At 33.8% G+C, this 19,029-nt stretch overlaps 2 protein-coding genes across 2 annotated transcripts; both read right to left on the minus strand.

Annotated features, from left to right (window-relative positions):
• Window positions 1–4,062: 4,062 nt before the first annotated feature.
• LOC144838090 (hyalin-like) lies at window positions 4,063–9,816 on the minus strand. Its single transcript, XM_078693449.1, has 12 exons — window positions 9,783–9,816; window positions 9,274–9,387; window positions 8,831–8,941; window positions 8,100–8,348; window positions 7,592–7,705; window positions 7,149–7,259; window positions 6,419–6,667; window positions 5,911–6,024; window positions 5,468–5,578; window positions 4,737–4,985; window positions 4,229–4,342; window positions 4,063–4,073 (listed from the first exon to the last, which is right to left on the minus strand). The coding sequence occupies exons 1-12, from the start codon at window positions 9,814–9,816 to the stop codon at window positions 4,063–4,065; spliced, it is 1,581 nt and encodes a 526-aa protein (XP_078549575.1).
• Window positions 9,817–11,461: 1,645 nt separating this feature from the next.
• On the minus strand, window positions 11,462–16,891 carry LOC144838091 (uncharacterized). Its single transcript, XM_078693450.1, has 7 exons — window positions 16,618–16,891; window positions 15,989–16,102; window positions 15,617–15,727; window positions 13,230–13,478; window positions 12,748–12,861; window positions 12,207–12,317; window positions 11,462–11,724 (listed from the first exon to the last, which is right to left on the minus strand). The coding sequence occupies exons 1-7, from the start codon at window positions 16,706–16,708 to the stop codon at window positions 11,462–11,464; spliced, it is 1,053 nt and encodes a 350-aa protein (XP_078549576.1). The 5' UTR covers window positions 16,709–16,891.
• Between the last annotated feature and the right edge of the window lie 2,138 nt (window positions 16,892–19,029).

Genomic DNA, 19,029 nt, shown 5'->3' on the forward strand with positions numbered 1-19,029 from the left:
TTAAATAAGTGTCTAAATCCGGGTTTTAGCAAAACTCATTATTTATTTAAAACTAACATTTTTTAAAGGCTAAATAAAAAAGATTTAAAAGGAATCAAAGACCATTTGCATTTCTAACTGCATTTTTCCAGGTAGATTCCAATAGAAGCACTTAAAACATACACATATATTACAAAGACTTATTTTAACTTCATGTAATTTTCACACTTTTCAGTAGATTTGTAACATCTTAATCCTTGCCATTTATATATATATTTTTAATTATGGATAGTAGATCACCACCATCTAGGATGTAGGTATATTGAACATCATTCAGTGAGTTGGATATGTTAGACTTTTCAGAAGGAAGTTATTTCCACATGGCATCATGTCAATTGGCTGCAAGCTTTGTAAGTTAGTAGTTTAAAAAAATGCTGGTGGATAACAAAGTTCATCTTCAAAAACTTCCTTGTTTTCACCACAAGTCTCCGCTGTAACTGTAGGATCGATGCACACAGTTTCATTGCATGTACAGTATGTACAGATGACTTTATTGCCAGGATCTTGAATACATTGCAAGACATTCTGGTCTAACAGAGCGTCCAAAATATTCAATGCTTAATGCCATATTGTCAATATTAACCGAGTCGCCCGCAGTAACGCTATAAACTTGTAAATCAAATGGATTTTTCAATTGTCATTGTGTCCCTGACATGTGGCCATAATGTCTTATGTTGGTCATTGCCGGAGCAACACCCTGATACTATTGCAAGGCTTTACATTCATTTCAGCTCAGATTTGATATGGATGCAAAAATACTTGTTTTGTTACTATTGCAATTTGTGGTGGGTATATAATTAGATTGACTGGACAAATAATTGTATATTGTAGTTCAAACTTCAACAGTTAATGTTTGCTGGTTGTACTTAAAATAGGAACATTTTAGTCTAGCAGAAGTACTTGAGGTTTGATCACTGTAAATTCTACTTTTTGTAGAATTAATTTAATTTGCTTCTTTGGTATTTGGTTGCTCATTTTGCTAGCGAGATTTTGTGCAACTAACAAAGGTTTGCTAGCAGATTTCTTTTTCGCAGAACAAAGAAGTTATTCACCATAATGGCAGTTTTGGTTTTTATGATAATAAAAGATCTGCAATCTCTCACACCCCCTCCATCAAACCCCAGGACTATCTCCTTTTACGTAGATGGTCTGTGGAGCATTTGAAGAGAATGAGTAGGTCTATATTATTTTTCATTTGCCATTTAATTCCTAATTAATTAGAAATTAGTAAGAATTTTTTAAACAATTTTTTAATTTTTTATTTATAGGTTTCTGGATTAAAAAGTTTCGTTTATCACTGAGATATTGGTTTTTGAAATTAGAATTAAAACATTTTACCATATATAGTAACAACAACACAGCATGACTCCATGTTACCAGTGGAATCTTGAGCTTCGTAAGTAATTTTTGTTTCTCCAATTACAAACACACCATTAGCAGGAAAGTCTGATGTAGTACTTAGGGTTTCTCCAGAATTATCAGACACTGTTACATTAACTGCAAAATCTTCTAGTGTGATATTTGCTTCCCCTAATGGTGTGTTGTACGAGTATGGGCCGGGGCATATTAACTCAGGATCCTCAATATCTAAATGAAAACAAGAGTTATTATCTGGGTAAATATTAGCAAGAACATGAGACTAGCTTTCTTTGTTTTATAGTACACTTACTTCTTTCTTCTCATCACATATTGCATACCATTCCCAATAATCTAACCATCTCCAAGATACAACTCTAACAGGGGCATCCACATTGACAATTCTAAAATATTAAAGCTTCTCAATTGGACACAAGTGAGTTGACCAATCACAAGCGTGTTGTGATTGGTACCATTACTTACAGTGAGCTTATATATCTGTGTTGTGTCAATGTGGAACCAAGCAAATAATTATCACTTCATGAAAAATTAACACATAATTTGCTATTATGAGAGGCTAGGCCTTACCACATTTCATTATTATGAACATTAAAGAATTTCAGTATCAGCATCAGGCCTATGCCTAGACTAAGCTAGGCCTGACAATGGCGGTAGGCGGTGAATTTGTTATGGGCAGATAGTATTAAATATACCTTGTTCACATGCAGTGCCATCATAGCCAGTTCCTGTGCAATTACAAGTTGCAACATCCATAATAATATAACATTCACCATTCACACAAGGCTCCAACAAACATGGATTATCTAAAAAATAAATAATATTACAGTCAATTACAGATTATGACAAAAATTACATTATACAAATAAATAATGTTTAGTTTAATTGGAAAAATAGTATCACACGTTAAACGATTTACCGTTCAACGAGGCAGATTTGAGTCATGAAAATAATGCAAAACATTCATGTCTTTTAGAACACACCTGAATATTATTCAAATAATTTATTTTGATATTAGTCCAAAAAAAATCTGATTCAGTTTCTGTCAAGACTAGGACACGTATAAAGTTACTTGAATTTTTGATTGGATAAATATTTTCACAACAAACAAGGTATAATATCTTTGTGTTAAACTTACAAGTTTCACATGTCACACCCTCATAGACACTTATGCAATTACAAGTAAAGTTGCCATTTCCTAGATCTGTGCAAGTCCCACCATTCATACATGCAGCTCCAGCGCAAGGGTTAACTGAAAATTAAATACAACATACAAGGAACTTTATTTGTCAATGAGCAAGACAATAATTAAAAATGTAAAAAAAAAGGTAGACCCCCCACCAAAAATAATGTAGCCACAATATTGTTAAACTCTACCTAATGCTGTGACTAATGTATAAGCTTTCTACAATCTCACACACCCCTCTCCACCCACCGCAAGACTATCTAATTTTACGTAGATGCTCTGTAGAGCATTTGAAGAGAACGAGTAGGTCTATTTTATTTTCCATTCGCCATTTAATTCTTAATTAAATAGAAATTAGTAAGAATTTTTTAAACAATTTTTTATTTATAGGTTTCTGGATTAAAAAGTTTCGTTTATCACTGAGATATTGGTTTTTGAAATTAGAATTAAAACATTTTACCATATATAGTAACAACAACACTGCATGACTCCATGTTACCAGTGGAATCTTGAGCTTCGTAAGTAATTTTCGTTTCTCCAATTACAAACACACCATTAGCAGGAAAGTCTGATGTAGTACTTAGGGTTTCTCCAGAATTATCAGACACTGTTACATTAACTGCAAAATCTTCTAGTGTGATATTTGCTTCCCCTAATGGTGTGTTGTACGAGTATGGGCCGGGGCATATTAACTCAGGATCCTCAATATCTAAATGAAAACAAGAGTTATTATCTGGGTAAATATTAGCAAGAACATGAGACTAGCTTTCTTTGTTTTATAGTACACTTACTTCTTTCTTCTCATCACATATTGCATACCATTCCCAATAATCTAACCATCTCCAAGATACAACTCTAACAGGGGCATCCTCATTAAAAATTCTAAAATTTAAAGCTTCTCAATTGGACACAAGTGAGTTGACCAATCACAAGCGTGTTGTGATTGGTACCATTACTTACAGTGAGCTTATATATCTGTGTTGTGTCAATGTGGAACCAAGCAAATAATTATCACTTCATGAAAAATTAACACATAATTTGCTTTTATGAGAGGCTAGGCCTCACCACATTTCATTATTATGAACAATAAAGAATTTCAGTATCAGCATCAGGCCTACGCCTAGACTAAGCTAGGAATGAAAATGGCGGTAGCCGGTGATTTTGTCATGGGCAGATAGTATTAAATATACCTTGTTCACACGCAGTGCCATCATAGCCAGTTTCTGTGCAATTACAAGTTGCAACATCCATAAGAATATAACATTCACCATTCACACAAGGCTCCAACAAACATGGATTATCTAAAAAATAAATAATATTACAGTCAATTACAGATTATGACAAAAATTACATTATACAAATAATGTTTAGTTTAATTGGAAAAATAGTATCACACGTTAAACGATTTACCGTTCAACGAGGCAGATTTGAGTCATGAAAATAATGCAAAACATTCATGTCTTTTAGAACACACCTGAATATTATTCAAATAATTTATTTCGATATTAGTCCAAAAAAATTCTGATTCAGTTTCTGTCAAGGCTAGGACACGTATAAAGTAACTTGAATTTTTGATTGGATAAATATTTTCACAACAAACAAGGTATAATATCTTTGTGTTAAACTTACAAGTTTCACATGTCGCTCCCTCATAGACACTTATGCAATTACAAGTAAAGTTGCCATTTCCTAGATCTGTGCAAGTCCCACCATTCATACATGCAGCTCCAGCGCAAGGGTTAACTGAAAATTAAATACAACATACAAGGAACTTTATTTGTCAATGAGCAAGACAATAATTAAAAATGTAAAAAAAAAGGTAGACCCCCCACCAAAAATAATGTAGCCACAATATTGTTAAACTCTACCTAATGCTGTGACTAATGTATAAGCTTTCTACAATCTCACACACCCCTCTCCACCCACCGCAGGACTATCTAATTTTACGTAGATGCTCTGTAGAGCATTTGAAGAGAACGAGTAGGTCTATTTTATTTTCCATTCGCCATTTAATTCTTAATTAAATAGAAATTAGTAAGAATTTTTTAAACAATTTTTTATTTATAGGTTTCTGGATTAAAAAGTTTCGTTTATCACTGAGATATTGGTTTTTGAAATTAAAATTAAAACATTTTACCATATATAGTAACAACAACACAGCACGACTCCATGTTACCAGTGGAATCTTGAGCTTCGTAAGTAATTTTCGTTTCTCCAATTACAAACACACCATTAGCAGGAAAGTCTGATGTAGTACTTAGGGTTTCTCCAGAATTATCAGACACTGTTACATTAACTGCAAAATCTTCTAGTGTGATATTTGCTTCCCCTAATGGTGTGTTGTACGAGTATGGGCCGGGGCATATTAACTCAGGATCCTCAACATCTAAATGAAAACAAGAGTTATTATCTGGGTAAATATTAGCAAGAACATGAGACTAGCTTTCTTTGTTTTATAGTACACTTACTTCTTTCTTCTCATCACATATTGCATACCATTCCCAATAATCTAACCATCTCCAAGATACAACTCTAACAGGGGCATCCACATTGACAATTCTAAAATATTAAAGCTTCTCAATTGGACACAAGTGAGTTGACCAATCACAAGCGTGTTGTGATTGGTACCATTACTTACAGTGAGCTTATATATCTGTGTTGTGTCAATGTGGAACCAAGCAAATAATTATCACTTCATGAAAAATTAACACACAATTTGCTATTATGAGAGGCTAGGCCTTACCACATTTCATTATTATGAACATTAAAGAATTTCAGTATCAGCATCAGGCCTATGCCTAGACTAAGCTACGCCTGACAATGGCGGTAGGCGGTGAATTTGTTATGGGCAGATAGTATTAAATATACCTTGTTCACATGCAGTGCCATCATAGCCAGTTCCTGTGCAATTACAAGTTGCAACATACATAAGAATATAACATTCACCATTCACACAAGGCTCCAACAAACATGGATTATCTAAAAAATAAATAATATTACAGTCAATTACAGATTATGACAAAAATTACATTATACAAATAAATAATGTTTAGTTTAATTGGAAAAATAGTATCACACGTTAAACGATTTACCGTTCAACGAGGCAGATTTGAGTCATGAAAATAATGCAAAACATTCATGTCTTTTAGAACACACCTGAATATTATTCAAATAATTTATTTCGATATTAGTCCAAAAAAAATCTGATCCAGTTTCTGTCAAGACTAGGACACGTATAAAGTTACTTGAATTTTTGATTGGATAAATATTTTCACAACAAACAAGGTATAATATCTTTGTGTTAAACTTACAAGTTTCACATGTCACACCCTCATAGACACTTATGCAATTACAAGTAAAGTTGCCATTTCCTAGATCTGTGCAAGTCCCACCATTCATACATGCAGCTCCAGCGCAAGGGTTAACTGAAAATTAAATACAACATACAAGGAACTTTATTTGTCAATGAGCAAGACAATAATTAAAAATGTAAAAAAAAAGGTAGACCCCCCACCAAAAATAATGTAGCCACAATATTGTTAAACTCTACCTAATGCTGTGACTAATGTATAAGCTTTCTACAATCTCACACACCCCTCTCCACCCACCGCAAGACTATCTAATTTTACGTAGATGCTCTGTAGAGCATTTGAAGAGAACGAGTAGGTCTATTTTATTTTCCATTCGCCATTTAATTCTTAATTAAATAGAAATTAGTAAGAATTTTTTAAACAATTTTTTATTTATAGGTTTCTGGATTAAAAAGTTTCGTTTATCACTGAGATATTGGTTTTTGAAATTAGAATTAAAACATTTTACCATATATAGTAACAACAACACAGCATGACTCCATGTTACCAGTGGAATCTTGAGCTTCGTAAGTAATTTTCGTTTCTCCAATTACAAACACACCATTAGCAGGAAAGTCTGATGTAGTACTTAGGGTTTCTCCAGAATTATCAGACACTGTTACATTAACTGCAAAATCTTCTAGTGTGATATTTGCTTCCCCTAATGGTGTGTTGTACGAGTATGGGCCGGGGCATATTAACTCAGGATCCTCAACATCTAAATGAAAACAAGAGTTATTATCTGGGTAAATATTAGCAAGAACATGAGACTAGCTTTCTTTGTTTTATAGTACACTTACTTCTTTCTTCTCATCACATATTGCATACCATTCCCAATAATCTAACCATCTCCAAGATACAACTCTAACAGGGGCATCCTCATTAAAAATTCTAAAATTTAAAGCTTCTCAATTGGACACAAGTGAGTTGACCAATCACAAGCGTGTTGTGATTGGTACCATTACTTACAGTGAGCTTATATATCTGTGTTGTGTCAATGTGGAACCAAGCAAATAATTATCACTTCATGAAAAATTAACACATAATTTGCTTTTATGAGAGGTTAGGCCTCACCACATTTCATTATTATGAACAATAAAGAATTTCAGTATCAGCATCAGGTCTACGCCTAGACTAAGCTAGGCCTGAAAATGGCGGTAGCCGGTGATTTTGTCATGGGCAGATAGTATTAAATATACCTTGTTCACATGCAGTGCCATCATAGCCAGTTCCTGTGCAATTACAAGTTGCAACATACATAAGAATATAACATTCACCATTCACACAAGGCTCCAACAAACATGGATTATCTAAAAAATAAATAATATTACAGTCAATTACAGATTATGACAAAAATTACATTATACAAATAAATAATGTTTAGTTTAATTGGAAAAATAGTATCACACGTTAAACGATTTACCGTTCAACGAGGCAGATTTGAGTCATGAAAATAATGCAAAACATTCATGTCTTTTAGAACACACCTGAATATTATTCAAATAATTTATTTCGATATTAGTCCAAAAAAATTCTGATTCAGTTTCTGTCAAGGCTAGGACACGTATAAAGTTACTTGAATTTTTGATTGGATAAATATTTTCACAACAAACAAGGTATAATATCTTTGTGTTAAACTTACAAGTTTCACATGTCGCTCCCTCATAGACACTTATGCAATTACAAGTAAAGTTGCCATTTCCTAGATCTGTGCAAGTCCCACCATTCATACATGCAGCTCCAGAGCAAGGGTTAACTGAAAATTAAATACAACATACAAGGAACTTTATTTGTCAATGAGCAAGACAATAATTAAAAATGTAAAAAAAAAGGTAGACCCCCCACCAAAAATAATGTAGCCACAATATTGTTAAACTCTACCTAATGCTGTGACTAATGTATAAGCTTTCTACAATCTCACACACCCCTCTCCACCCACCGCAAGACTATCTAATTTTACGTAGATGCTCTGTAGAGCATTTGAAGAGAACGAGTAGGTCTATTTTTTTTTCCATTCGCCATTTAATTCTTAATTAAATAGAAATTAGTAAGAATTTTTTAAACAATTTTTTATTTATACGTTTCTGGATTAAAAAGTTTCGTTTATCACTGAGATATTGGTTTTTGAAATTAAAACTAAAACATTTTACCATATATAGTAACAACAACACAGCACGACTCCATGTTACCAGTGGAATCTTGAGCTTCGTAAGTAATTTTCGTTTCTCCAATTACAAACACACCATTAGCAGGAAAGTCTGATGTAGTACTTAGGGTTTCTCCAGAATTATCAGACACTGTTACATTAACTGCAAAATCTTCTAGTGTGATATTTGCTTTCCCTAATGGTGTGTTGTACGAGTATGGGCCGGGGCATATTAACTCAGGATCCTCAATATCTAAATGAAAACAAGAGTTATTATCTGGGTAAATATTAGCAAGAACATGAGACTAGCTTTCTTTGTTTTATAGTACACTTATTTATTTCTTCTCATCACATATTGCATACCATTCCCAATAATCTAACCATCTCCAAGATACAACTCTAACAGGGGCATCCACATTGACAATTCTAAAATATTAAAGCTTCTCAATTGGACACAAGTGAGTTGACCAATCACAAGCGTGTTGTGATTGGTACCATTACTTACAGTGAGCTTATATATCTGTGTTGTGTCAATGTGGAACCAAGCAAATAATTATCACTTCATGAAAAATTAACACATAATTTGCTATTATGAGAGGCTAGGCCTTACCACATTTCATTATTATGAACATTAAAGAATTTCAGTATCAGCATCAGGCCTATGCCTAGACTAAGCTACGCCTGACAATGGCGGTAGCCGGTGATTTTGTCATGGGCAGATAGTATTAAATATACCTTGTTCACATGCAGTGCCATCATAGCCAGTTCCTGTGCAATTACAAGTTGCAACATACATAAGAATATAACATTCACCATTCACACAAGGCTCCAACAAACATGGATTATCTAAAAAATAAATAATATTACAGTCAATTACAGATTATGACAAAAATTACATTATACAAATAAATAATGTTTAGTTTAATTGGAAAAATAGTATCACACGTTAAACGATTTACCGTTCAACGAGGCAGATTTGAGTCATGAAAATAATGCAAAACATTCATGTCTTTTAGAACACACCTGAATATTATTCAAATAATTTATTTCGATATTAGTCCAAAAAAAATCTGATTCAGTTTCTGTCAAGACTAGGACACGTATAAAGTTACTTGAATTTTTGATTGGATAAATATTTTCACAACAAACAAGGTATAATATCTTTGTGTTAAACTTACAAGTTTCACATGTCACACCCTCATAGACACTTATGCAATTACAAGTAAAGTTGCCATTTCCTAGATCTGTGCAAGTCCCACCATTCATACATGCAGCTCCAGCGCAAGGGTTAACTGAAAATTAAATACAACATACAAGGAACTTTATTTGTCAATGAGCAAGACAATAATTAAAAATGTAAAAAAAAAGGTAGACCCCCCCACCAAAAATAATGTAGCCACAATATTGTTAAACTCTACCTAATGCTGTGACTAATGTATAAGCTTTCTACAATCTCACACACCCCTCTCCACCCACCGCAAGACTATCTAATTTTACGTAGATGCTCTGTAGGGCATTTGAAGAGAACGAGTAGGTCTATTTTATTTTCCATTCGCCATTTAATTCTTAATTAAATAGAAATTAGTAAGAATTTTTTAAACAATTTTTTATTTATAGGTTTCTGAATTAAAAAGTTTCGTTTATCACTGAGATATTGGTTTTTGAAATTAGAATTAAAACATTTTACCATATATAGTAACAACAACACTGCATGACTCCATGTTACCAGTGGAATCTTGAGCTTCGTAAGTAATTTTCGTTTCTCCAATTACAAACACACCATTAGCAGGAAAGTCTGATGTAGTACTTAGGGTTTCTCCAGAATTATCAGACACTGTTACATTAACTGCAAAATCTTCTAGTGTGATATTTGCTTTCCCTAATGGTGTGTTGTACGAGTATGGGCCGGGGCATATTAACTCAGGATCCTCAATATCTAAATGAAAACAAGAGTTATTATCTGGGTAAATATTAGCAAGAACATGAGACTAGCTTTCTTTGTTTTATAGTACACTTACTTCTTTCTTCTCATCACATATTGCATACCATTCCCAATAATCTAACCATCTCCAAGATACAACTCTAACAGGGGCATCCTCATTAAAAATTCTAAAATTTAAAGCTTCTCAATTGGACACAAGTGAGTTGACCAATCACAAGCGTGTTGTGATTGGTACCATTACTTACAGTGAGCTTATATATCTGTGTTGTGTCAATGTGGAACCAAGCAAATAATTATCACTTCATGAAAAATTAACACATAATTTGCTTTTATGAGAGGCTAGGCCTCACCACATTTCATTATTATGAACAATAAAGAATTTCAGTATCAGCATCAGGCCTACGCCTAGACTAAGCTAGGCATGAAAATGGCGGTAGCCGGTGATTTTGTCATGGGCAGATAGTATTAAATATACCTTGTTCACACGCAGTGCCATCATAGCCAGTTCCTGTGCAATTACAAATTGCAACATACATAAGAATATAACATTCACCATTCACACAAGGTTCCAATAAACATGGATTATCTAAAAAATAAATAATATTACAGTCAATTACAGATTATGACAAAAATTACATTATACAAATAAATAATGTTTAGTTTAATTGGAAGAATAGTATCACACGTTAAACGATTTACCGTTCAACGAGGCAGATTTCAGTCATGAAAATAATGCAAAACATTCATGTCTTTTAGAACACACCTGAATCTCATTCAAATGATTTATTTTGTTATTAGTCAACAAAAATCTGATTCCGTTTCTGTCAAAGGCCAGGACATGTATAAAGCCACTTGAATTTTTGATTCGATATCACAACAAACAAGATATAATATCATTGTGATCAACTTACAAGTTTCACATGTCGCTCCCTCATAGACACTTGTGCAATTACAAGTAAAGTTGCCATTTCCTAGATCTGTGCAAGTCCCACCATTCATACATGCAGCTCCAGAGCAAGGGTTAACTGAAAATTAAATACAACATACAAGGAACTTTATTTGTCAATGAACAAGACAATAATTGAAAATGTAAACTTAGATGGTTGAAATGTAAAATAAAAGGTAGACCCGACAAAAATAATGTAGCCACAACATTGTTAAACTCTACCCTAATGCTGTGACTAATGTATAAGCTTTCTACTATCTCACACACCCCCTCCACCCACCGCAAGACTATCCCATTTTACGTAGATGGTCTGTGGAGCATTTTAGTACAGTAGTTCTATTTTTTTTTATTTGCCATTTAATTCTTAATTAATTAGAAATTAGTAAGAATTTTTTAAACAATTTTTTTATTTTTTATTGATAGGTTTCTGGATTAAAAAGTTTCGTTTATCACTGAGATATTGGTTTTAAAATTAGAATTAAAACATTTTACCATATATAGTAACAACAACACAGCATGACTTCATGTTACCAGTGGAATCTTGAGCTTCGTAAGTAATTTTCGTTTCTCCAATTACAAACACACCATTAGCAGGAAAGTCTGATGTAATACTTAGGGTTTCTCCAGAATTATCAAACACTGTTACATTAACTGCAAAATCTTCTAGTGTGATATTTGCTTCCCCTAGTGGTGTGTTGTACGAGTATGGGCCGGGGCATATTAACTCAGGATCCTCAACATCTAAATGAAAAAAAGAGTTATTATCTGGGTAAATATTAGCAAGAACATGAGACTAGCTTTCTTTGTTTTATAGTACACTTATTTCTTTCTTCTCATCACATATTGCATACCATTCCCAATAATCTAACCATCTCCAAGATACAACTCTAACAGGGGCATCCACATTAACAATTCTAAAATATTAAAGCTTCTCAATTGGACACAAGTGAGTTGACCAATTACAAGCGTGTTGTGATTGGTACCATTACTTACAGTTAGCTTATATATCTGTGTTGTGTCAATGTGGAACCAAGCAAATAATTATCACTTCATGAAAAATTAACACATAATTTGCTATTATGAGAGGCTAGGCCTCACCACATTTCATTATTATGAACATTAAAGAATTTCAGTATCAGCATCAGGCCTATGCCTAGACTAAGCTAGGCCTGACAATGGCGGTAGCTGGTGATTTTGTTATGGGCAGATATTATTAAATATACCTTGTTCACACGCAGTGCCATCATAGCCAGTTCCTGTGCAATTACAAGTTGCAACATTCATAAGAATATAACATTCACCATTCACACAAGGCTCCAACAAACATGGATTATCTAAAAAATAAATAATATTACAGTCAATTACAGATTATGAAAAAAAAATACATTATACAAATTAATAATGTTTAGTTTAATTGGAAGAATAGTATCCCACGTTAAACGATTTAAAGTTCAACGAGGCAGATTTAAGTCATGAAAATAATGCAAAACATTCATGTCTTTTAGAACACACCTGAATATCATTCAAATAATTTATTTCGTTATTAGTCAACAAAAAATCTGATTCCGTTTCTGTCAAAGGCTAGGACACGTATAAAGCCGCTTGAATTTTTGATTCAATATCACAACAAACAAGGTATAATATCATTGTGTTCAACTTACAAGTTTCACATGTCACTTCCTCATAGACACTTGTGCAATTATTATCATATTGGATAAATACTTCGACAACAAACAAGGTATAATATCATTGTGTTTAACTTACAAGTTTCACATGTCGCACCCTCATAGACACTTGTGCAATTACAAGTAAAGTTGCCATTTCCTAGATCTGTGCAAGTCCCACCATTCATACATGCAGCTCCAGAGCAAGGGTTAACTAAAAATTAAATACAACATACAAGGAACTTTATTTGTCAATGAACAAGACACTAATTGAAAATGTAAAATAATATAGCCACAACATTGTTAAACTCTACCCTAATGCTGTGACTAATGTATAAGCTTTCTACAATCTCACAAACCCCTCTCCACCCACCCCAAGACTATCCCCTTTTACGTAGATGGTCTTTAGAGCATTTGAGGAGAAATGAGTAGTTCTATTTTATTTTTCATTCGTCATTTAATTCTTAATTAGAAATTAGTTGTTTTTTCAACAACTTTTTTATTTATAGGTTTCTGGATTAAAAAGTTTCATTGTTTATCACTGAGATATTTGTTTTTAAAATTAGAATTAAAACATTTTACCATATATAGTAACAACAACACAGCATGACTCCATGTTACCAGTGGAATCTTGAGCTTCGTAAGTAATTTTCGTTTCTCCAATTACAAACACACCATCAGCAGGAAAGTCTGATGTAGTACTTAGTGTTTCTCCAGAATTATCAGACACTGTTACATTAACTGCAAAATCTTCTAGTGTAATATTTGCTTCCCCTAGTGGTGTGTTGTACGAGTATGGGCCGGGGCATATTAACTCAGGATCCTCAACATCTAAATGAGAAAAAGAGTTATTATCTGGGTAAATATTAGCAAGAACATGAGCTTAAAGCTTCTCAATTGGACACAAGTGAGTTGACCAATCACAAGCGTGTTGTGATTGGTACCATTACTTACAGTGAGCTTATATATCTGTGTTTTGTCAATGTGAAACCAAGCAAATAATTATCACTTCATGAAAAATTAACACATAATTTTCTATTATGAGAGGCTAGGCCCCACCACATTTCATTATTATGAACATTAAAGAATTTCAGTATCAGCATCAGGCCTACGCCTAGACTTAGCAAGGCCTGACAATGCCGGTAGCTGGTGATTTTGTTATGGGCAGATATTATTAAATATACCTTGTTCACACACAGTGCCATCATAGCCAGTTCCTGTGCAATTACAAGTTGCAACATTCATAATAATATAACATTCACCATTCACACAAGGCTCCAACAAACATGGATTATCTAAGAAATAAATAATATTACAGTCAATTACAGATTATAAAAATAATTACATCATACAAATAAATAATGTTTAGTTTAATTGGAAGAATAGTATCACACGTTAAACGATTTACCACTCAATGAGGCAGATTTGAGTCAAGAAAATAATGCAAAACATTCATGTCTTTTAGAACACACCTGAATATCATTCAAATAATTTATTTCATTATTAGTCAACAAAAATCTGATTCCGTTTCTGTCAAAGGCTAGGACACGTATAAAGCCGCTTGAATTTTTGATTCGATATCACAACAAACAAGGTATAATATCATTGTGTTCAACTTACAAGTTTCACATGTCGCTCCCTCATAGACACTTGTGCAATTATTATCATATTGGATAAATACTTCAACAACAAACAAGGTATAATATCATTGTGCTAAACTTACAAGTTTCACATGTCACTTCCTCATAGACACTTGTGCAATTATTATCATATTGGATAAATACTTCAACAACAAACAAGGTATAATATCTTTGTGTTAAACTTACAAGTTTCACATGTCACACCCTCATAGACACTTATGCAATTACAAGTAAAGTTGCCATTTCCTAGATCTGTGCAAGTCCCACCATTCATACATGCAGCTCCAGAGCAAGGGTTAACTAAAAATTAAATACAATATACAAGGAACTTTATTTGTCAATGAACAAGACAATAATTGAAAATGTAAAATAAAAGGTAGACCCTACCAAAAATAATGTAGCCACAACATTGTTAAACTCTACCCTAATGCTGTGACTAATGTATAAGCTTTCTACAATCTCACACACCCCTCTCCACCCACCGCAAGAATATCCCCTTTAACGTTGATGCTCTGTAGAGCATTTGAAGAGAACGAGTAGGTCTATTTTATTTTTCATTCGTCATTTAATTCTTAATTAATTAGAAATTAGTAAGAAGTTTTTAAACAATTTTTTTATTTTTATTTATAGGTTTCTGGATTAAAAAGTTTTGTTTATCAGTGAGATATTTATCTTGGTTTTTAAAATTAGAATTAAAACATTTTACCATATATAGTAACAACAACACAGCATGACTCCATGTTACCAGTGGAATCTTGAGCTTCGTAAGTAATTTTCGTTTCTCCAATTACAAACACACCATTAGCAGGAAAGTCTGATGTAATACTTAGGGTTTCCCCAGAATTATCAGACACTGTTACATTAACTGCAAAATCTTCGAGTATGATGTTTGCTTCCCCTAGTGGTGTGTTGTACGAGAATGGGCCGGGGCATATTAACACAGGATCCTCAACATCTAAATGAAAATAAAAACAGTTTGTCAGTGTAAATATAACCAATAACATGAGACAGGCTTTCTTTGTTTTATAGTACACTTATTTCTTTCTCCTCACCAGAGATTGCATACCATTCCCAATAATCTAAGCATCTCCAAGATACAATTCTAATACGGGCGTCCACACTAAAGAGTCTGAAATATTAAAGCTTCCCAATTGGACGCAAGTTGATCAATCACAAGCGTGTTTTGATTGGTAACATTACTTACGGCGAACTAACAAATCTGTGTTGTGTGGAAACCAAGCAAATAATAATCAGTTCATGAAAAGTTAACACATACTTTAAATCTGCTATTATGTGACTAAGCTAGGCCTGCCACTGTATTAAATATACCTTGCTCACACGCAGTGCCATCATAGCCAGTTCCTGTGCAATTACAAGTTGCAACATACATAAGAATATAACATTCACCATTCACACAGGGCTCCAACAAACAGGGATTATCTAAAAAAGGAAAATAATATTACAGTCAATTACATATTATTAAAAATAAAAAATATTAAATTATACAAATAAATAATGTTTAGTTGATTTGGAAGAATATTTTCATGTGTTGAAAGATTTACCGTTCAACGAGGTGGAGTCGAGTCACGAAAATAATACAAAGTATTACAAAACATTTATGTTTTTTATAACTAATAAATAATTATATTGGATAAATACCTCAAAAACAGACAAGGTATAATATCACTGTGTTTAACTTACAAGTTTCACATGTCGCTCCCTCATAGACACTTGTGCAATTACAAGTAAAGTTGCCATTTCCTAGATCTGTGCAAGTCCCACCATTCATACATGCAGCTCTAGAGCAAGGGTTAACTGAAAATTAAATGCACGAGAAAATAATTGAACATGTATAAAGTGCAATAACTCAATATAATCGCGCAAAAAAAACTGCATCCTTTATGTCGAATTTTCCACGGAGTAGTTAGGCGATCAAGCATAAAATACAAACAATAATAAAAATAATAGTTCATTCTTATATAGCACATATAAGCAAGCTCTCAATGCGCTGCACATTATTACTTTTTTTTCAAACACGTATAGGCCTAATGCAGCTAGTAAGTAATCAGCGCAAAGTTCTGTCTTGGATCTAACCCGGTACCCATTTTAAATAAACACCAGGCTTAGGCTAATCTATGTTTAAATTATTTGATAACAAGGCCTATGTCATTTTTCTTCAAAATAGGCATGTTAAATTTTTTTTTAATGTTTTTTTCTGAATATTTTTATGAATGTTCAAAAAATAGGCGAGACCAAAAAAAAAACTTTATGCATGAGACTCACGCATACTGTACACGCATTATGCGCGAGAGATGGCAGGTAGCACTTACATGTTTCACAATCATCACCATAGTAGTTGGTGTTACTACAATCACATGTGTAGTTGCCACCTCCTTCATCCATACATTCACCCCCATTCATACAGGGTGACGGGGAGCAAGGGTCATCTGCAGACAAACAAAAATTGAGATTTATTTATTTGTAGAAAAACCAGATATGGTACTAGGCATACAAATCAAAAAACGCTACTTCCACCAACTTTGGGTGGTACACGACCACACAATTCCACCAAGGAAAAGAGCAGGAAAAGAAACACGACATCGTAGTCGCATATTATTATGAAACAGGGGCCTAACTCTAGCCAGTGACATGTTGCATTATTATCAGTGTTTTTATTATTATTATTTAATATCTTAAATATAGCTTTCCACCAGTCCTAAACCTCTAACTAAATACAACCTATAAGCCTGAATGTGCATTTTTGATGCAGAGATTTCTCGATGGGTTTTGTTTTTCGGTTAGCCCGGGCCTAATGTATGGAACGCCAGGATGGACATAACTATTTTTTCTGAAATTGTTTGTTAGGCCATACCAATACTTATGTATTGGTCTTTTGTACCACCAGTGGCACACATTGTCATTTGATGCAAAAAAAATCATTTTTGCTTAAATTGTCGGTTCTCAACAATTATGACAGATGTGTATACGGTAGGCCTAATGTAATTTGGTTGATATGTATATGCGCAACGTGCGTCATAGTGAAACCAAGCTTTTATGTCCAATGTCACCTTATTTAAATTAACCGGTCTGCAGAAGTTTGGTACAAATCAAAAGTAACCCTCTCCATCTAGAACAGATTAGATCATTCTGTCCAAGTTGTCTAGATAATATTATGTTATGAAGACTTTTTTTGCGATACATTGCACATGGACAAACATAAGATCGGCAAAAATAATTGAAATAAGAAAATGCCTGTCATAAAATACTAAATATGGAAGCATTTCGGCCGCAGTGTACACACTTTTTAAACTATCTTGAGAAACGCGTAAATTAGTTACTCATACCAGCAAGTTAATACTAACCCTCCTCACAAAGCTCTCCTTGATATCCTGTACCAGCGCAATCACATGTGAAATGTGTTGTGTTGAAAGTGGTACACACACCATCGTTACACATGGAAGGAGAGCACGGGTCATCTGTAATTTAACAAAAATTCAGTCAGTAATTAATAATACTATTACTCCTACTCGGCCCCTCCACCTTCTAAATGTTTGAGAATACAATGCAAATATAGGACACTTAAAATCGGTTGATCAAGACTGGAATCAATTGGAGTTTTTAAACCCGTATTTAAAGTTTTATCTATTTATGCGGACCCGTTTCTGTTGCCAAGTATCGTTGTTTCAAAATGTACGGTATCTAAATCCGAATTCTGTTGCTCAGCAGAAACGGGCCCACCTGACAATAGTATAGTCTTCTGATCACATTAGGCTATTTTTATGAACATAATAGTATAATATATTGAAGAATTTTCCATTTTTCCTACTTCTAATATATGTGAAAAGAAAAGAAAATGTGATGTGCCCATATATGGACATGATGATGTCACATTTGGCAAACTAGTTTAATAGTGTAGACAGAGCTTTAAATAGGACAATGTAGTAGACAGGCAGCCCAGAGACATTTGGTTAGATGAGCTAGGTACCAATATCTGACTATTTAAGTGTGTTGGGGGTCACTTGATGTCAATGAAAATGGGAGTCTGCCGGGTACCCCCTGCTGCGTCTAGACCGGGGGACCCCCGAAACGTGCTAAAAAATCGGCCCCGGTTAGATGAGAGAGATACCACCTAATTTTACCACCATCCTAATACCAGTATCACAAACGACAGACTTTTTCTCTGCTGCAAAAGGCCCGCCAGACTCCCCGAAAGGAGGGCCTAAAATGGGGTTGCATAGATGAGTGAGGTACCACTCAAAATTAATGCCAAATGAACAAGTTGTGTTCATACAATACTAAATGGATAACAACAGACTAATTGTCTGCTGCAACGCAAGTGCCAGACACCCTAAAGTTAGACTAGAGACCCCCTTCCCCCAACTAGCCCAGCTTAGATGTTGTAGATACCACCAGCAATCAATGTTATATGATTTAGCACATTGTAAGCAATACTAAATGACCTATTACAGACTATCTGTACACTGCCTTGGCCCTGGCAGACCCCTCTAAAGTTCAACTAGAGACCCCATTTACCCCAAATATGGCCTAGCTTAGATATTGTAGATACCACCAGCAGCAAAAAAAACCCACCTAAAACAACATGTTTAATTGAATAAAGTTTAACTTTAATCGAACTAACACAAAACAATTGAAAATATATCACATCAATGACGATAAAATGACCATTACCATTCTAAAGGGAAAAATAGTTTTAAGAGTTTCACTTAAAACTTATATAATCC

This window comes from Antedon bifida, chromosome 3 (assembly GCF_963402885.1).
Source record: "Antedon bifida chromosome 3, ecAntBifi1.1, whole genome shotgun sequence".
NCBI lineage: Eukaryota > Metazoa > Echinodermata > Crinoidea > Comatulida > Antedonidae > Antedon > Antedon bifida.